The sequence below is a fragment of the Equus quagga genome, chromosome 5 (assembly GCF_021613505.1).
Source record: "Equus quagga isolate Etosha38 chromosome 5, UCLA_HA_Equagga_1.0, whole genome shotgun sequence".
NCBI classification, from domain to species: Eukaryota; Metazoa; Chordata; class Mammalia; order Perissodactyla; family Equidae; genus Equus; species Equus quagga.
Window position 1 is genome coordinate 67867417 of NC_060271.1, and position 21752 is coordinate 67889168.

Below are 21752 nucleotides of genomic sequence, written 5' to 3' on the forward strand. Positions count from 1 at the left end.
ATATCTCTCTTCCCTCCCTTTTTTTTTTTTTCTATTGGGTCACCTGTTTTTTATTTCTCTCCTCCCTCCCTTTTTTTCTTTCTATTGGGTCACCTGTTTTTTCCTCATTTCTTTCTAACAGTTCTTTGTATTGGATATAAACCCTGTGTTATCTTTTTACTCTCTCTATAGTCTTGCCTTTTCCAGAATATCAAATAATTGGAATCATACAGTATGTAGCCTTTTCATATTGCCTTCTTTCACTTAGTAATAGACATTTAAGGTTTATCCATGTCTTTTCATGGCCTGATAGCTCATTTCTTTTTAGTGCTGAAGAATATTCCATTGTTTGGATATGTCACACTTTGGACTGGAGGACATCTTGGTTGCAATTTGGCAATTATGAATAAAGCTTCTATAAACATTCGTGTGCACTTTTTTGTAGGACACAAGTTTTCAACTCCTTAGTAAGTAACAAGGAGTGTGATTGCTGGATTGTGTGGTAAGGTAAGAGTATGTTTAGTTTTGTAAGAAAACACCAAACTATTTTCCAAAGTGCCTATACCATTTTGCATTCCCACCAGCAATGAATGAGAGTTCCTGTTGCTAGTATGCATTAATGCAGTCTGTTTGTATGTCCAGTAACCTTGATAAATCCATTTTTAAAATTTTAAGATACCTTTATCAGAGTAAAAGAATGTCCTATTCTGGTTTTCTCTTTCTAAGAAATGATTTCCAGATTCTTAGTTTACTAGGATTTTTTTCCCCATGATTGCATGTTGAGTTTTAACAAATACTTTTTCTCTATCTATTGAAATAATAGTTTTCTTCTTTATTTAAAGGATTTTGCTTGCTTATTCTTTTAATGTGGTGAATTACATTAATTTATTTTCAATATTTTAACCATCTTTGCATTCCTGGAGTAAACCCGGGATTGTGGGAAGGTTTTTTATTAATGAATTTAATTAAAAAATTATTGGACTATTTAGATATTCTAATTATCCTTCCCAATATTTTTAAGTTGTGTTTTTTGAGGAATTTTTATATTTCATTAAAATTTTCAAATTCATTAGCAAAGTTTAAAAAAAATTTATGCCATGAGCATTTTACTGTCTGCTGAGCTATAGTGATGTTAGCTTATTCGTTCATGACACAAGTGTTTGCATCTGTCTCAGCAGTTTCAACAGGGATTCATGTTTTATTAAACTGTTCAAAAAACCCACTTCTGGTCTTTTGAATCTTGTCTACTGAATGTATATTTTCTATGTCATTAATTTCTGCTCTTAGCTTATTATTTTTCCCTTCTAGTAGAGTTTAATCATTCAATTTTAGATTGCCTTGTGTCTAATAGATGCATTTAAGCCTATGCATTTCCCTCTAATCCTGGCTTTAGGTGCATCTCACAAGTTTTGATATGTTACATTTTCACCATTACTCTGCTTCATCTATTTTTAAATTTCCATTTCAATTTCTTCTTTGTCTGAAAATGGCTTAATCTCAGTTTCATTTTTAAAAGAATTTTGACAGGAGTAAAATTCTACGTAGACAGTAATTTGTCTTCAGTACTTTGAATATGCATCTTCTGGCTTTCATTGTTTCTGCGGAGAAATCAGTCAGCAGCATACTTGTATCTTTGAAGGTAATCTGTTTTTAATATTCTCTTTGTCTTTGTTTTTTCTGCAATTTACTGTAATGGGTCCAGGCAGAATTTTTTGGGTTTAGTATGCTTGGTATTTTGTAAGCTTTGTTTAATCTGTGGATTGAAGTCTTTTGTAAGTTTTGGGAAATTCTCAGCCATTGTTTATTGAAATATTACTCTGCGCTCTCTTCTCCTCTGAGACTCAAATTACACCTTATAAGATCTTGTTACTCTCTCTGGCTCTTACTCTCTTGTCTGTCTTTTCTCTTGTTTAGTCTCTGCATACTTTTCACGTATGAAATTGATGTATTGAATTCTTAATTTCAGTTGTATGTTTCAATGCTAGAATTTTATTTTTAAATAATTCCACTCCTCTGCCAGTTTTCTCAATCTTTCATTTCTATGAACATTTTAATGTTGTTATTTTAAAACCAATCTCATGTGTCCATTATGAGGATACCATGTCCTCTGTTCCTACTGTGTATTGGTTTTCTTGTTTTTTAAACATTTATTTTTCTTACTAGTCTTATGCCTTTTGATGAATCTCTTTAGAGTGGCAGCCCAAAGTAAGAGGGGTTTAACAGCTTCCTCCACTGTTCAATTGGCTCTGGCCTCCAGTTTTGTCCCTTTAATCAATCAAAAGTTCTGCTCAGCCTCTCAGTCTCTCTGCTTCCTCCTCTGAGGCCTCTCCCTGAGTGCAAGGCGCAGTGTTCTGGTGTTCTTCCTCTCCCTTTTTTTTTTATTTCCAAGGCAGATTAGCCCTGAGCTAATATCCACCACCATCCTACTCTTTTTGCTGAGGAAGATTGGCCCTGAGCTAACATCTGTGCCAATCTTCCTCTATTTTTTGTATGTGGGATGCTACCACAGCATCCCACTTGATAAGCGGTGTGTAGGTCCGTGCCCAGGATCTGAACCAGTGAACCCTGGGCCACTGAAGTGGAGCGTGCAAACTTAACCACTGCACCACTGGGCTGGCCCTCTTCTTCTCTTGCATATTCTCCACTACTTTATTCATTCTTCAAATGTCTAGAGTTTCTAGTTGTTCTTAGCCTGAGTTCTTAGTCTGATATTTCTGGAACCAGAAGTCCTTGAATATGCAAACATTTATTGCTAAGTGCCTGGTTACTGCATCCCACTGGTTTTTGATATGTAATTTGTTTTTCCTCATCTACTTCCACTTATTGGAAAATTTCTATTATGATTTCCCTTTAACAGACAAGTTGTTCAGAAGGGCATTTTTTTTTGTTTTCCAAATATTAAAAAAATTAACTTTTAAGATTGATTCCTAAGATTTACTGTGGTCAGAGAATAAGTTTTTCTTCTTTTTGAAATATGTGCCTTTATTAGCACATGGTTAATTCTTATAAATGTTCCATGTGTACTTGAAAATCTTACATTTTTTTCTGTTTGTTGAGTGTAAAGATCAAAGTTGTTAATTTCACTATTAACTTCATTGTCTGAATATTTTATATGCTTACCAATTTTGCAACTTTTCTGGGATTCATAATAGTTTCTATTAGAGATGTGTTGAAAATTTCCACATTAATATTGATTTATCAATTTCTCTGTGTATCAGTTTCTCCAGTTTTTGCTTTATATATTTCAAGCTTCATTGGTTGTGTACAATTTTATAATTGGTGTTTCTTGTTTGTGGGTTTTTCTGTATATCATATAGTTTCTCTATTCACCTGTAATATATTTTTTTTCCTCAAACTCTGTTTTGTGATATGCATTGGAACTGTTAACAGCTTTTTATGGGGTTACTATTTGCGTACTTTTTTTTTTTTTTTGAGGAAGATTCATCCTAAGCTAACATCTGCTGTCAATCTTCCTCTTTTTGCTGAGGAAGACTGGCTCTGAGCTAACATCCTTGCTCGTCTTCCTCTACTTTATATGTGGGACACCTACCACAGCATGGCTTGACAACCAGTGCCATGTCCGTACCCAGGATCCAAACCGGTGAACCCTGGGCTGCCAAAGCAGAACTTGTGAACTTAACTGCTGTGCCACTGGGCCGGCCCCTGCATACTTTTTAATATCGTTTGCATCTCTTTGTTTGCAACTTCTTGTGCTGTTTTTGTATTGTATATGCATTTTCTAAGTAGCATATAGCTGAATGTTGTTTTTAAAATCCAATTTGAGACGGGGCTGGCCCTGTGGCCGAGTGCTTAAGTTTGCGCGCTCTGATTTGGTGGCCCAGGGTTTCTCTGGTTCGGATCCTGGGCATGGACATGGCACTGCTCATCAGGCCATGTGGAGGCGGCGTCCCACATGCCACAAATAGAAGGACCCACAACTAAAATATACAACTATGTACTGGGGGGATTTGGGGAGAAAAAGCAGGAAAAAAAAAGAAGATTGGCAACAGTTGTTAGCTCACGTGCCAATCTTTAAAAACAAACAAACAAACAAAATCCAATTTGAGGGCCAGCCTCGGTGGCCTAGTGGTTAATTCAGTATACTCTACTTCAGTGGCCTGGGTTCAATTCCCGGGCATGGCCCTACACCGCTCTGTTAGCAGCCATGCTGTGCTGGTGGCCCGCATACTAAAAAATAGAGCAAGTTGGCATGGATGTTAGCCCAAGGAGAATCCTCCTCAGCAAAAGAAAAAAAAAATCCAATTTGATCATCTTTATTTTTTCACAAGTGAGATATTTACAATTATTTAGGTATTTGGATTAATTTCTACTCTTTGGTTTGACTTTGTGGTTTACTGTGTTTTATCTTTGAATTTCTTTATTTTTCTTCTTCTTTCCTATCTAATGTTGAATTAGAATATTGCACTACATATTCTATTATCCCTCTGCTGGTTTGGAAGCTATAGATTATACATTATTATAGTGTTTTCTCTTAAAATTTCAAATATCCATTCAACCAAAACTTTTCCTAAGGCAATACAGAGTTATCCTGTGCTTGTTTTTTCCTCCTGAATACAATAAGAATTTAGGACACATTAACTACCTATTAACATACTTCCCCATTTTCTGATTGTTATTTTGAATTCTTTTATCTTTAATAATTACTATGAAATATTTAAGATATACAAAAGTCATAATGTTAATATGATGAATATCCACATACCCACAACGCAGCTTTAAGAAATAATACGTTAGCTACATGATCTGAGCCTGCGGCATGCCCCTCTCAGTTCAGGTCTCTCTCATTACCCAAACTTCGCTCCCCAAGGTCACTGCTATCCTGGATTTGGTATAATTTTCCTACCTTTCTTTACAGTGTTATTGCAAAAATATGAATTCCTGAACAATATATAATATATATATTTAAAAATTTTACACAGTTTCTCATACTTCTCCAATATTATGTAGTTTTTCTGCAACTTAATTTTTTTGGTTGATGTCAGTTTGTGTGATCCATCCATATTGATGTACATAGTTCTAGTTTATTCACTTTCAAGGCTGTAGTGTATTGTATTCAGTTTTGTGACTATACCACAATTTATATAATCATTTTTCTAGATGGACATTTTGGTTGTTTCCAGTTTTTTTTTGTTATTACAAACAACTTTTCTGCAAGTGTTCTTGAACATGCTCCTTGCACACGTGAGCCTGATGTTCTAGGACGCTGGTCCGGTAGTGAATTGCTGGGATACAGGGGCTGCCATCTTCAGCTTTAATATACTGCCAACCGCTCTTCAAAGTGATTTTAACCAACTTTTCACCCCCACTTGCAATTTGAATGTTTCCATAGCTCCGTATCTTTGCCACCATTTTGCCAGTTGGATGAGTATGAAATGATATCTATTTCCTTATGGTTTTAATTTGTTGTTTGCTAATTACTAGTGAGGTTGGACATCTTTTCATATGCTTATCAGGCATTTAGGTTTCCTTTTCTGAGAATTTCCTGTTCATGTTTTTTGTCTTTATTCCCTTTGGATTGTTTTCTTTTTGTTTTTAATTCACAGGAGCTCTTAAAAGTTGTATATACTAATTCTTTGTTAGGACTTTAGAACCAAAGGCAAATGTGTAGGGCCGTTTGATGGCTAATTTTATGTGTCAACTTGACTGGGTCACATGGTGCCCTGACATTTGGCTGAACATTATTCTGGGTGAGTCTGTGAGGGTATTTCCGGATGAGATTAACATTTGAATGGGTAGACCAGGTAGATTGCTTGCCTTCATGTGGATGGGCCATGATCAGTTGAAGACTTGAATAGAACAAAAGGCTGAGTAGGAGGGAGCTCGTCCTGCTTGACTGCTTGAGCTGGGACACCGATCTTTTCTGCCTTTGGATTCAGACTGAAATATTGGCTCTTGGTGGGCCTTGAGCCTGCTCGCTTTCAGACTGGAACTTATACCATAAGTTCTCCTGGTTTTCAAGCCTGGAGACTTGGACTGGGACTGCACATCGGCTCTCCTGGGTTTCCAGCTTGCCGACTGCAGATTTTGGAACTTCTCAGCCTCCATAATCATGTAAGCCAATTTCTTATATATAGGATATTATACTATATACACACCATATATATATAAAATCTCCTATTGCTTCTGTTTCTTTGGAGAAGTCTGACTAATATAGACTACAATCTCCAAATGAACATATGGGGTCCATCATCTTGTAACCCCCAGTCCAGGAAACAGGCCAGACCAGCCACTCCATGCAGGGGCCTGTCGGGGCTGGAGATGACCTTGTAGATATGAAACCCCTCCTCTCTCCTGCCGCCCTGTGGTCTTGTGCACTTTCCTACCCATCTGGACACCATCTTGGGGAGGATTAGGGGAAGAAGGAGAAGTCAGGAAGACTGAGTTTTTATGAGAAAGAAACTAAACCAGCCTACGCTGTAGACCTTTCAATGAGAAGAAAATATAATAATGCAAACGTGCAAGTTTAAACTCGCCCCTGGCCCCTGTCACCCAGCAGAGCAGAGGCTCATGAGAAAGATGAGATTAATAATACAACATGGAGAGCTAAAGAATTTTTTGCACATTTGCCTAGGGAATAAACCACAATCCTTTTGCTGTTACATTAAAATAATGTCTTAAATAAATGTTTTAATTACTATTCCACTAGATTATTATACTTTAACATTTAAAAAGGTCTTCCCTTTGCTCAACTGAAGTTTACATCTGCTTTTATGATTTTTGATCCCATTTTAAGAACATACATGGCTAAATATTAATGTATCTTCATTTATTTAGTAAGGGTACCTGAATTTAGGAATTCATGCTCCACAGAGGAAAGAAAAAGGGCAAATTTTAACAAGGAGATGATCATATGAATTATTTAAAGTGCACAATGTGTCCTCACCGTTCGGAGTACCCGCTGTCGCGGGCAAACCGCTGGAACGCGCCCATAGGATCGGAGCCTGTGCTTAAGATAAACACCAGGGGAGTGTTGTATGACATGTCTTGATACAGAGTAGGCAGGTCCACAGGTGGTGTCTCTATAAAGCTTTTTCCAAGATTTTCTATTACAAAGTCTGTAAGAGCAAAAACGACCTGAAAGTTGAAAAGAAAAACATTAAAAAAAGTAATATGTTGGATTAAGCCCCCTCATAATTTTCCCTTATTCTCCCCTGCATCTTCTCAGAGGGCGCTGCCCTGTCCTGCACTCACTGGCTCTTGATTAGGCATATTTCTTCCTATAGGACAACTTGGTGGATTTGTATATGACATAACTGCTCACAGCCATGGTTCTCATGACTTCACTGAGCAAGATGAACTATGGGATGAGAAGAAAGTCCCTCATCATTCCATCCGTCTATAAACCTGTTGTTTCCCCATCCTTGCCTCCTTCTGACCCATCCCTCTCGCATTCTCATGGACTTTATTTTCAGTCCTTCCATTGTCTCTTTCTGCATTATCCATCTCTCCCTCTCTCCTCGATCTTCTTACCATCATACAACTAGTTCCCCTCCCAGCTACTATTGCATTCCTTTGCTCCTCTTCAGAAGCCAGCTTCTCAAGATTGCTCCCGGCTGTGAAGCGTCATGGCTAGAATGTGTTTTTTCCTCTCAGCAGAAAGGTATTTCTGCCTCTTTCACCTTAGTCAGTGTTGTTCCTTGTGTTTTTTTTTTTTTTTAATCCAGTTTCCATTCTCTCTCAGAGGTGATTGTTCCACAGGTAGTTGTAAATTAGTCATGTCTGTGGGAGGAGGTGAGCTCAGAGTCCTCCTATGCCACCATCTTCCCAGCAGTCAAGCCAACTTCTCAGAAGAATTGACTCCATATATTGTCTCCAATCTTCACCTCTCATTTATTCATCAGGCTCTTCTGACCTTTCTTGGGAACCAGCCTCAGCCCTAATGATTATAGCCCTGCCTGGCCCTTTCCTACACCAATGTGTTTCCTGCACGGATCCCACCCTAGCCTACTTATCCTAGTCCTGTGCTTGCAGACCTTGTTCCTCCCTAGCCTTTATGGAGCCTTTGCATGAGATAGAAAAAGGTGTTCCTTCTTCAAGGTACTTGTGCCAGAAAGCTGTCGTGATAAATATACAAACCTAACCTACAATATCTACAATGTGAATGGCACAGTGCACATCCTGTGCAACTGTAAGCAGCAACCCTGCTTTAACGTTAGCCCTCGATTAGATGTTGACATCATGCTGTCCAAATGAGCCTCCCCAAGTTTTTGTTGTTGGTGTTGTTGGGGGAGGGGGCATCTCCACCTGGTTCAGGGCCATGGCCTTGGACTGCACCCTTTTGTGGCCAATCTGGGAAAGGTTGTTCACATGCTTGCCCACTTACGTGAGGATATATTGTGGTGCTAACTATTAAAGGTGGCATGGTCCAGAAAGGACAGCCCTGCAACAGGGCCAAGGGAGTTGGAGCTTAGTTCTAGCTCTGTCACTATGACTAAGTATAATTCTAGCATCAATTTCTTTTTACTTTTATTTAAAATATTTTTGATGATGTGAGCTATTTATTTGCTTTTTACTTTGACAAAAAGTGCTCATAGAGTTTACAGTGACTGACAACATTCAAAGCACCAATAATTTATTTCTTGGGGCTGTTAACATACATATAAAAGTGCTAACACACTTGTGAAATGTTTTTGAATTAAAAAGTTGGGGAGGGGCCAGCCCAGTGGTGTACTGGTTAAATTTGGTGCACTCCGCTTCAGTGGCCTGGGTTTGTGGGTTTGGATCCCTGGCACGCACCTACACCACTCATCAAGCCATGCTGTGGTGGTGACTCACATACAAAATAGAGGAAGATGGGCAAAGATGTTAACTCAGGGCCTCTCTTCCTTATGCAAAAAGAGGAAGACTGGCAACAGGTGTGTTAGCTCAGGGCCAATCTTCCTCACCAAAAAAAAAAGAAGGTTGGAGAAATATTTCTCTTATAAACAGGACAAATTGCCATTAATATTATATAGAGAGCTATGTTTCCAATGGCTTTATTAATGAAAGGTCATAAGCTATTGGTTACATGTGCAATTTCTCATATGTATGAACTGCTTTTCTTTATGAACCATTTCAAATATGCAGAAAAGAAATTTTCATAAAACACACCCTTAGTTAGGCTCTAGGCTACCTCGTATACACCCAGAAAGACATATATCAAGAACATGGTTAAGTACATAGAATACAGAAAGGAGATGTATCAGTTAAAGCTAGTAGAGCCAAAGTTTTCTGTGAATTAGCAGGTAGCTCCTGTCTTTTGATTTGGCCTAGTGCTATTTGTCTCTCTTGTAATGTGTAACGTGCACAATTCTCAGGTGGAGGAAGAGGCTGTACCATAGAAGTGAGTATGTACGCATGCCAGCCCAGGGCAGTGTGCCTCACTGCCAGTGCTAAATGATCCTCCTCACTTTCATACTAAGTGCCTAGGAGTTCTCTGCTGTTTCCAATAGTGCATTAATGATCACGTCCATATAAAAGATAATGTAACAACTCCTATCTCATTCACTCAGCACAGAGGCTTCTTGGATTCTAGTTATTCTAGTCAGTATAAGTGAATCAGGCTTTCTTCTTGATGTTGAACCCATCACTGATGTAATGGCCTGAATAGAGAGTGGTCCTTGATGACTGACAACACTGCTGAGCTGGTAGGAGTATGGAAGATTTCCTCCTTGGCATTTCTTATAGTATCCACTGACTTGCTTGCTCCTCATGTTCCTTCCATATCACATGGCTGGAACTGATCAACTTCTCTTTGTGACCCTTCAGGAATTTTTCTGTTTTATTCTCATCAAGATCTTTATGGCAATAATGGCAAGAATTTGCTGTGGAAATGCTTCAGATTTCTCATATCTCTATGATTAGAGAGTCAGGCATTTCTTGAAGATCACTCTCTGCAAATCCCATGTCTGGGTTGCAGGACCAAGGAATGTGGAGTCTCCTCCCTCTTTATCAGCAAGTCCTTTGCTAGGAGCTCCTCTCATTTTCCTCTTTATAAATTGAGTTTCCCAGTTCTGAAATATGTGATTCCATTATGTTTTGCTTAGAATGGTTTTCTTCGTTTGCTGCTTGATCCTTCTCACAGTCTTTGGCTGAGTCCCTCAGAGCAGTTTTTAGTTCATCCTTCCTATCAGAATTCACTGGGCATTCCCATAGGGAATTCCTGAATTCCTGTGAATACTTTTTTGAAGGTATTGATGGGCTGATAGTGCACAGATTCACTGTTGAGAGGCTTTCTGTGCTTAGGAATTCCCTGCCCAGAAGAAGGGCTGGTTTTGTGCTTTCATTGTAATGAGATGAAAAGCTTAAATATTTGGGAATAATGACCCCTGCTCGTCCTTCATTAGTGACCAAACCTTATTTAAGCTATAGTGTATTAGATGAAGAATAAAGACCCTGGGTGGGTGGCAAATTGTTTTAATTATAGAACACATGTGCTTACACTTCTCTCCATCACACTCAAGTTCTTTTTTTTTCTTTTGTGGCAAAATACATATAACATAAAATTTACCATCTTAACTATTTCTAAGTGTATAGTTCAGTGGTATTAAATACATTCACAATGTTGTGTAACTATCATCACTATCCATCTTCATGCATATTCAAGTTCTTGAGCCCTAAAGAAGAAATCAAGAGAATGTTGGCTGGAATAAGAAGGTGTTCTTTTCCTTGCAGAAGGTTAATGGATAGGGATAGGTCATTAAACTTGTTTTGGGAACTACAGTCCTTCAAACTTAGTAATAACAGTTGTACATTTTGGTAGGAGTATTATCAGCAAAAATCCGTCAAGGTAAATTTCCTTCCTCAAGTTCAGTCTTAGTCTTCCATGATTTATTTAATTTTTCTGTGTATTCTTCCAGCTGATCCAAATAGTGACTTAAAAACTCTTGAGATCAAAATGGTGGTAGGGGCGTTTTCTACAATCTTCCCCCTAAAAAGCGCTGATTTTGACAATCACTCATGGATGAGAGTGCCTTTGTGAAAGTCTGGGAGTCCAGCAGAGAAGGTCCAGCACACCATTAGGGGAAAAAAAAATCCCAAATTGGACACATTGGAGAGGTGAAGAGGAACAGTTTCACTTTACTCCCTATAAGAAAACACGGAAACGCAATTCAGTGAAATCAGGAAAAAATTACCTGCACAAAATGAGAAGTTTAATAGAGATAAAAATCACAAAAAAGAACCAAACAGAAATTCTGGAGCTGAAGAATACAATGAATGCAGTGAAAAATACGATAGAGAGTATAAACAGCAGACTGAATCAAGCAGAAGTATCTATGAAGTAGAAGACGTGTCCTTTAAAATTATCCAAGTCATAGGAGAACAGAGAAAAAAGAGTGAAGAAAGTCTGTGTGAACTATAGGATGCCGTTAACAGAAACAATTTATGCATTATTCGAGTCCCAGAAGAAGAGAAGGAGAAGTGGGTAGAAAGTTTATTTAAAGAAACAATGGCTGAGCACCTCCCAAATCTGGGGTGAGATTTAGACATCTGAGTTCATGAAGCTTATAGGTTCCCCTAAAATTTCAATCCAAAATGATCTTTTCCAAGACATGTTATAATAAGACTGTTTAAGATCAAAGACAAAGAGAAGATTTTAAAAGTAGCAAGAAAGGAGAAAACCCCTCACGTACAAGGGAACATAAGGCTATCGGTAGATTTCTTAGCAGAAATCTTGCAGGCTGAGAGAGTGGGATGATATGTTCAAAGCGCTGAAAGAAAAAAACTGCCAGCCAAGAATACTTTATCCAGCAAAGTTTTCCTTCAGAAAAGTAGGAGAGATACTTTCCCAAATGAATAAAAGCTGAGGGAGTACGTCACCACTAGACCTGCCTTACAAGAAATGCTGAAAGGAGTTCTGCAAGCTGAAATGAAGGAATGCTAATTAGTAACATGAAACCATAAAAATATAAAAAACATTGGTAAAGGTAAGTATATAGTCAACTTCAGAATACTCTAATCCTTAATTATGGTGTTGTGTTAATCACCTAATTCTAGTAAAGGGTTAAAGGATAAAGTATTAAAAACAATGATGGCTAAAATAATTTGTCAATGGATACACAATATAAAAAGAAGTATAATATGGCATCCAAAAAATAAAATGTGTGTGTGTGGGAAGGGTAAAGTTTTTGTATGTGGTCAAAATTAAGTTGCTATCAGTTTAAATAGGATGTTATATCTATAAGATGTTTTATGTAAGCCTCATGGTAACCATAAAGCAAAAAACCTACAGTAAATAAACAAAAGATAAAAGTAAGGGGATCAAAGCAAATCACTAGAGAAAATCATCACTTCACAAAGGAACATGGCAAGAGAGGAAGAAAGGAACAAGGGAACTACAAAACAACTGGAAAACAGCTATTAAGATGACATTGGCAATTCCTCACCTAACAATAATAACTTTAAATGTAAATAGATTAAATTCTCCAATCAAAGGGCAGAGAATGGCTGAATGAATTAAAAAAATAAGACCCAATTATATGCTGCCTATAAGAATTGCTCTTCAGCTTTAAGGACACACGTAGGCTCAAAGTGAAGGGGTGGAAAAAGATATTCCATGCAAATGGGAAACCAAAAGACAGCAGCGGTAACTATACTTGTATCAGACAAAATAGACTTTAAGTAAAAAAATTGTAACAAGAGACAAAGAAGCTCATTATATAATGATAAAGGGGTCAATTCATCAAGAGGATATAGCAATTATAAATATATAATGACCCAACATCAGAGCTCCTAAATATATTAAGCAAATACTAAAAGTGATACAATAATAGGGGACTTCAATACTGCATTTTCAACAATGCATAGGTCATCTAGACAGAAAATCAATAAGGAAACTGGGCTTGAACTATACTTTAGACCAAATGGACCTAATAGTCATACACAGAACATTCCGTCCAACAACAGCAGTATATACATTCTTCTCAAGTGCACTGCTGGTGGGAGTGTGAAATGGTTAGTTTCTTAAATGGTTAAACATAGAGTTACTACATGACCCAGCAATTTCACTCCTAGCTATATACCAATGAGAAATGAAGACATATGTCCACACAAATATTGTCCACAAATGTTTATAGCAGCATCATTCATAAGAGCCAAAAAAGTAGAAACAACCCAAATGCCTATCAACTCATGAATAGATAAATAAAATGTGGTATATCCATAACAATATAATATTATTCAGCCATAAAAAGGAATGAAATACTGATACTTGATACAACATGGATGAACCTTGAAATCATTATGCTAAATGAAAGAAGACACACAAAAGACCACATATTGAGTGTTCCATTTATATGAAATGACCAGAATAGGCAAATCCATAGAGACAGAAAGTACATTAGCGGTTGCCAGGGGCTGGCGCTGGAGCATTGGGAGGTTTTGCTCTGGGTGTGGAGTTTCTTTTTTGGGTAGTGCAAAGTTTTAAAATTGCACAACTCTGTGAAAATACTAAGAGCCATTGAAATGAACATCTTAAATGGGTGAATTGTATGATATGTGAATTATCCTTAATAAAGCTACTAAAAAAACTCTTGCGGGTCCTTTTTATACATGATCAGAGAATGTCTGTGACAGCTAAAGTGCCATTTAAAAAATTTCCAAGTAACTCTTGCTTGGTCTCTGTGTCACAGGGATCTTTCTTAGCAAGCAATTGTGCTAAGCATCCCATGAGAATGTTGTGGGGAATTTTCTTCCATGGGATATCTCACTTAAATAATCAGCACACAGTGGAATTGACAACAGAAGCTTAAAATTGCATTTATATAACTGGTGTTTCCCAAATTGAAAAAGCCTTGCAATTGTTGCTCTGAGTATGAAGATTTCATCTCGGGTAACTCTGGTAACACCGTGGTTTTTCAACAGAGAGAAAACCTGGCTCTCAAAGAAACTGCCAGCTTCCTGAGGCAGAGGAAGCCTGGGTTGAAACACCAGAACTGTCAAAGTTAGGGCTTCTGGTGGATCTAGCCTTGGAAACCAGTGATGCTGCAGCTCATGAATATGCTCTGAGGTCCTCATCTCTCTGACTGCGTTGAGAGTAACTTTTTCTCCTTATTTATGTTTAATCACATTAAAGTAATGGCTCACAAAGTGTGGTCTCAGGATCAGCAGCAGCAGTGGCACCTGGGAAGCTGTTAGAAACACACATCTTTTGCCCCTAGCCCAGACCTACTCAATCAGAAACTCTGGTGGGCAGGCCCTGGGAATCTGTGCTTTAACAAGCCCTCCAGATGACTCTGATTTACACCAAAATTTGAGAACACTGGTATAGAGGACTTTTCTTAGCTTTGTTCTGTGCTGATAAATTATTCTCTATTAGGCAATCTTTATTGGTCTCTGAACTAGATGATAATTTCTTTTTTCTCCTTCTAGTTCAAATTTCTAACAACCTTGTCCTGAGAGGTGTCGATAATGTTGATGGCAAAGAAAGAATTGTCAGAATGACAGGCATTCTACTTCCTGATGCAGTTCTAATGAGTCTGCCAGCTGATTTACTTAGTTTTTGAAATAAAGTTTCATCTTCAGGTCCAAACATGCCATTTCTGAAGGAGGCTGAATTTTCATGCAAGATTGCAGTATCTCACACAAGCCACTGTGTTGGAACATCCTTTTTATCCCAAAGGAGCAGTTGACTACCAAGTAGAAGCATTGCACACCCAACAGGCTCTGTTCGTGAACAGACCTGGGAGCAACAGGCCGGTTACCTTGAACTCTCTCATCACAGAAAACTTGTCTCTGGTCTGTCTTTGTTCTAAAGCTTCCTCAGGTTCTCTTCTTCTTTGGGTAGGGAATCTAGATCTTTGGAACTTGGATTCTTTACTTTGGAACCCCAATTTCCTTAGCAAGTCATTCTCTGGAATCAATACCAGGGTAAGGGTTGTTCCTAAATGCCTTAATGAGTGTATGTAATTGGGAGGAGGTGTAGCTAGCATGACATAATATCATCATGCTTGAATCCTCTCTTCAGGTGGTTTTGTTGGTGGTCTTGACTGATTCCGGCCCCTGTCTTCTCTGGAATGCATATCGAGCTCGTCATTTCTGAAACCTAATCTATATTTTAGACCCCTCCATGTTGATTTGTAAAGGAAGTTTTGTTTGGTAGTTTAACACAGGTAAGGTTTTTGGTAGAATGCATTGATAAGAATTTTCACTTAGTTCTCTGTGAATTTGATATGACTGCATCTGTCATTTCTAACTTTGATCACATTTGGAGAACTGTCCTGGGACATGTTGCAGGACAGTCCTGGTGTTAGGAGTAAAGACATTTTTTATTATGAAAATTTCAAGCACATGTAAAATTAGAGAATAATGAACCTGATGTTTCACCCAGCTTGAACATTTATCAAGACAAGGCCAATTTGGTTTCATCGATACACCCACCCACTCCCCACTCCTTAGGATTATTTTGAAGCAAATCTCATGTGTCATATTATCTCATCCTTAAATACTTCAGTGCATGTCTCTACAAGATAAGGACTCTTTAGAAAACATATAACCACAGTACCATAATCACATCTAAAAAATTAACAATTCCTTAATATCATCAAATATCTAGTCAGTGTTCACCTTTCCCTAATTAAGTTATAAATGCCTCTATATGTGTGTGTTTCAATACAGTATGTTTAATCAAGATCTAAATAAATCTTATACACAGAGATAGAGTGAATCTCTTCTAATCTATGCATTTCATCCTTCATCTCCTCTTCTCTCTTGCAAAACAAACACATAAAATATGTTGTTGAAGAAACCAGATCGTGTGTCTTGGAAAATTTCTCATACTCTTAATCTCTTAAGATATAGCCTCAATGTCTTAATCTTTAAAACTCCTCCTCCTTTGGGGCTCTTGTCATTTAGTTATTCTTTCATTTTTGTCAGCATCTAACCTGGTAGCCACTGTTCCATATTCACTGAAGACTTTCCACTCGGCTCGTAGCCTTCCTCTTCATTACACATCTATTCCAGTGATTTGTAAACTGTGTCCCAGACATTGTCTTGCCACCATCTGAGGTGACACAACCTAAGTTCAGAGTGCATGTGGTCATCCAATATCCTAACCTTATAGTTCCTTGATCTTTAACTCCAGTGCACATCATCCCATCTCTTCCTCAGTCACCCACACCCATGGCCACCCTCAGGACATTGTCATCACTTGGAACTATTCATTAAAAATTTTAACTCAACTTTGATCACAACCTCTCCCATCCTTCTAGCTCTGCTACACCTCTTGTCCAACTCTGTCTGCTTCTAAAGAAATATTCAACGTTTTTCCTTTTCTCCCAGTCTATTAGCCCTTTCCTAGATTTCTTCCTCTTTCCAGAACTACTTTTACCGAGAGTCTGAATGGCCTTGCATCCTCTATTCTTATTGCGTTTACCCATAAATCAGGTCAACCCCACAACCTCTTTTCTGTGTTCCTACAGAGATTGCAGAAAATTCTGCAACATAGCATCATTATCTCCCAACTAAGCTTTGGCTTTCTCCTGTTAGTTCTCTCTCTCTCATTTCTCATAGGAACAACCTCCATTTTTCTCTAGTGCCTCCTGAAACTCATCACTCAAATTCTCAGCAGATAATATAACTCCTTTATTCTTAATGAAATTGGGGATTATATCTGTATATATAAAAGCTGGAACTGCCTGCAATGCTTCATTCATTCTGTTAATAACTTTTGCTGTATCAAAACTCTATCCCTCCTTGGTTTTGATGTTACTTTTTTCTCCTAGTCGTCTTCTTGCCCCTCTGAATATTCCTTTTCATGGGTTCCTCATCCTTTCTTTCTTCCTTTTAAAAGTTGCTGCTCCTCAAGATTTCATCCTTTGTCCACTTGTCCTTTGATTCTATTATGTGCCATTTCTCTACGTTCCCACAACTCCTGTGGTTTTATTTTCCAACTCAGTTCTGATAATCCCCACATCTATTTCTTTTTTTAATTTATTTTTTTATTGCAGTAACATTGGTTTATAACATTATATAACTTTCAGGTGTACATTGTAATATATTTCAAATTCTGTGTAGATTACATCATGTTCTCCACCCAAAGAGTAATTACAATCCATCCGCATACACATGTGCCTAATCACCCCTTTCGCCCTACTTCCTCCCAACTCTCCCTCTGGTAACCACTAATCCAATCTCTGTTGCTATGTGTTTGTCGTCGTTTTTATCTTCTACTTATGAGTGAGGTCATACGGTATTTGACTTTCTCTCTCTGACTTATTTCACTTAGCATACTGCCCTCAAGGTCCATCTGTGTTGTCACAAGTGGCCGGATTTCATCATTTCTTATGGCTGAGTAGTATTCTGTTGTGTATAAATACCACATCTTCTTTATCCATTCATCCCTTGATGGGCACCTAGGTTAATTCCAAGTCTTGGCTATTGTGAATAATGCTGCAATGAACATAGGGGTGCAAGTATCTTTATGCATTTGTGTTTTCAGGTTCTCTGGATAAATACCCAGCAGTGGAATAGCTGGATCATATGGTAGACCTATTCTTAATTTTTTGAGGAAACCCCATAATGTTTTCCATAGTGGCTGCACCAGTTTGTTTGCACTCCCACCAGCAGTGTACGAGGTTTCCCTTCTCTCCACATCCTCTCTGACACTTATTGTTTACAGTCTTGTTAATTATAGCCATTCTGATGGGAGTGAGGAGATATCTTGTAGTTTTGATTTGCATTTCCCTGATAGTTAATGATGTTGAACATCTTTTCATGTGTCTGTTGGCCAGCTGTATATCTTCTTTGGAGAAATCTCTGTTTAGATCTTTCGCCCATTTTTTTTTTGGTTAATTTTTTTTATTAAGGTTATGATAGTTAACAACCTTGTGAAATTACAGTTGTACATCATTATTAGTCATGTTGTAGGTACACCACTTCACCCCTAGTGCCTTCTCCCCACCCCCCTTTCCCCTGGTAACCACCAATCAGTTCTCTTTGTCCATATGTTAGCTACCACCTATGAGAGGAGTCATACAGAGTTCGTCTTTCTCTATCTGGCTTATTACACTAAACATAATATCCTCAAGGTCTATCCATGTTGTTGTGAATGGGATGACTTTGTCCTTTTTTATGGCTGAGTAGTATTCCATTGTATATATATACACCATATCTTCTTTATCTAATCATCAGTTGCTGGGCACTAGGTTGGTTCCATGACTTGGCTATTGTGAATAATGCTGCGATGAACACAGGGGTGCATGGGACTTTTGGAATTGCTGATTTCAGGTTCTTAGGATAGATACCCAGTAGTGGGATGGCTGGGCCATAAGGTATTTCTATTCTTAACTTTTTGAGGAATCTCCATACTGTTTTCCATAGTGGCTGCACCAGTTTCTTTCGCCCATTTTTAAATTAGGTTGCTGAGATATATGAGTTCTTTGTATATTTTGGTTATTAACCCCTTATCTGATACATGGTTTGCAAATATCTTCTCCCAGTTTTTAGGTTGTCCTCTCGTTTTGCTGACGGTTTTCTTTGCTATGCAGAAGCTTTTTAGTTTGATGTATCCCACTTGTTTATTTTTTCTATTGTTTCCCTTACCCAGTCAGACATGGTATTTGAAAAAATGCTGCTAAGACCAATGTTGACGAGCATACTGCCTATGTTTTCTTCTAGAAGTTTCATGTCTTACATTCAAGTCTTTAATCCATTTTGAGTTGATTTTTGTGTATAGTGGAAGATAATGGTCTACTTTCATTCTTTTGCATGTGGCTGTCCAGTTTTCCCAACATCATTTATGGAAGAGACTCTCCTTTCTCCATTGTATGTTTTTGGCTCCTTTGTCGAATATTAGCCGTCCATATATATGTGGCTTTATTTCTGGGCTCTCGATTCTCTTCCACTGATCTGTGTGTCTGTTTTTGTGTCAGTACCATGCTGTTTTGGTTACTATAGCTTTGTAGTATCTTTTGAAATCAAGGAGTGATACCTCCAGCTTTGTTCTTTTTTCTCAGGATTACTTTGGCTATTCAGGGTTTTTTGTTGTTTCATACAAATTTTAGGATTCTTTGTTCTATTTCTGTGAAAAATGTCGTTGGAACTTTGATAGAGATTGCATTGAATCTATAGATTGCTTTAGGAAGTATGGACATTTTAACTATGTTAATTCTTCTAATCCAAGAGTATGGAATATCTTTCCATTTCTTTGTGTCTGCTTCAATTTCCTTCAACAATGTTTTACAGGTTTTGGTGTACAGATCTTTTATCTCTTTGGTTAAGTTTATTCCTAGGTATTTTATTCTTTTTGTTGCAATTGTAAATGGGATTGTATTCTTAATTTCTCTTTCTGTCACTTCATCTTTAGTGTATAGAAACACAACTGAATTTTGTATGTTGATTTTTAGTCCTGCATCAAGACTGTATTCATTTATTATTTCTAAAAGTTTTTAATGGATTCTTTAGGGTTTTCTGTATATAAAATCATGTCATCTGCAAATAGTGACAGTTTCACTTCTCCTTTTCCAACTTGGATCCCTTTTAAGTCTTTTTTCTTGCCTGATTGCTCTGGCTAGGACTTCCAATACTATGTTAAATAAGAGTGGTGAAAATGGGCATCCTTGTCTGGTTCCTGTTCTTAGAGGGATAGCTTTCAGTTTTTCTCCATTGAGAATGAAATTAGCTGTGGGTTTGTCATATATTGCCTTTATTATGTGGAGGCATTTTCCTTCTATACTCATTTTATTTGGACTTTTTATCATAATTGGATGCTGTATCTTGTCAAATGCTTTCTCTGCATCTATTGAGAGGATCATGTGATTTTTATTCTCCATTTTGTTAATATGGTGTATCACATTGACTGATTTGTGGATGTTGAACAATCCCTGCATGCCTGGAATAAATCCCACTTGATCATGGTGTATGATCTTTTAAATGTATTGTTGTATTTGATTTGCTAGTATTTTGTTGAGGATTTTTGCATCGATGTTCATCAGTGATATTGGCCTGTAATTTTACTTTTTTGTGTGGTCCTTGTCTGGTTTTGGTATCAGGATAATTTTGGCTTCACAGAATGAGTTAGGAAGCTTCCCCTCCTCTTCAATTTTTTGGGGGAGTTTGAGAAGAATAGGTATTAAGTCTTCTTTGAATGGTTGGTAGGATTCACCAGGGAAGCCATCTGGTCCTGGACCTTTATTTTTTGGAAGGTTTTTGATTACTGTTTCTATCTCCTTACTGGTGATTGGTCTATTTAAATTCTCTATTTCTTCTTGACTCAGTTTTGGAAGGTTGTATGATTCTAAGAATTTATCCATTTCTTCTAGATTCTCCAATGTGTTGTCGTATAGCTTTTCATACTATTCTCTTATAATCTTCTGCATTTCTGAGGTGTCCATTGTAATTTTTCCTGTTTCATTTCTGATTTTATTTATTTGAGTCTTCTCTCTTTTTTTCTTGGTGAGTCTAGGTAAAGGTTTGTCAATTTTGTTTATCTTTTCAAAGAACAAGCTCTTGGGTTCATTGGTTTTTTTCCTATTTTGTTTTTAGTGTCTATTTTGTTTATTTCTGCTCTGATTTTTTTTTCCTCCCTTCTGCTGATTTTGGGCTTTGTTTGTTTTTCTTTCTGCAGTTCCTTTAGGTTCACTGTTAGATTGTTTATTTGGGAGTTTTCTTGTTTGTTGAGGTGGGCCTGAATTGGTATAAACTTCCCTCTTAGAACTGCTTTTGCCGTATCCCATAGATTTTGGCATGTTGTATTTTCATTTTCATTTGTCTCCAGATACTTTTTGATTTCTCCTTTGATTTATTTATTGACCCAGTTGTTATTCAGTAGCATTTTGTTTAATCTCCACATATTTGTGGCTTTTCTGATTTTCTTCCTGTAGTTGATTTCTAGTTTCATACCTTTGTGGTCAGAAAAGATGCTTAAATTTATTGAGACTTGTTTTGTGGCCTAATATGTGATCAGTTGTGGAGAATGTTTCATGAATATTTGAAAAGAATGTGTATTCTGCACTTTGGGGATGGAATGTTCCATATATATCTACTAAATCCATCTGGTCTAATGTGTCATTTAAGGCCAATGTTTCCATATTGATCTTCTGTTTGGGTGATCTGTTGGTATAAGTGGAGTGTTAAAGTCCCCTGCTCTTATTGTGTTACTGTCTATTTCTCCTTTTATGTCTGTTAATAATTGCTTTATGTATTTAGTTGCTCCTATGTTGGGTGCATAGATATTTATAAGTGTTATATCCTCTTGTTGGATTGTTCCCTTTGTCATTATGTAGTGCCCTTCTTTGTCTCTTGTTATGGTTTTTGTTTTAAAGTCTATTTTGTCTGACATAAGTATTGCTACCCCAGCCTTCTTTTCTTTGCCATTTGCATGGAGTATCTTTTTCCATCCTTCATTTTCAGTTTGTGAGTGTCTTTAGGTCTGAAGTGTGTCTCTTTATGCAGCATATATATAGGTCTTTTTTTTTTTTTATCCAATTAGCTACCCTGTGCCTTTTGATTGGAGGATTTAGTCCATTGACATTTAGCTATTGATGAATATGTATTTATTGCCATTTTGTTACTTTTTTCCTAGGTGTTTTAGTAGTTCTTTTCTGTTCCTTTCTTCTTCTCTTGCTCTCTCCCTTTTGGTTTGATGGCTTTCTTTAGTACTATGTTTGATTTCCTTTCTCTTACTTATTTGTTTATTTATTAGAGGTTTCTGGTTTGTGACTACCATGAGGTTCATATATAATATTCTACATATATAGCAATCTACACTGAATTGATAGTCTCTTTAGTTTGATCTCTTTCTAAAAGCTCTACTCTTTTACTCCCCTCCTCCCACA

General features: G+C 37.3%; 1 protein-coding gene across 2 annotated transcripts in view; it reads right to left on the minus strand.

Moving 5' to 3' along the window:
• DNAH6 (dynein axonemal heavy chain 6) overlaps positions 1-21752 on the minus strand; it is a 249696-nt gene that overhangs the window by 37885 nt on the left and 190059 nt on the right. For both annotated transcript variants that reach the window (XM_046660053.1, XM_046660052.1), the window contains one exon: positions 6884-7074. In XM_046660053.1, coding sequence (XP_046516009.1) covers positions 6884-7074 — 191 coding nt within the window. The remainder of the gene's footprint in view (positions 1-6883; positions 7075-21752) is intronic.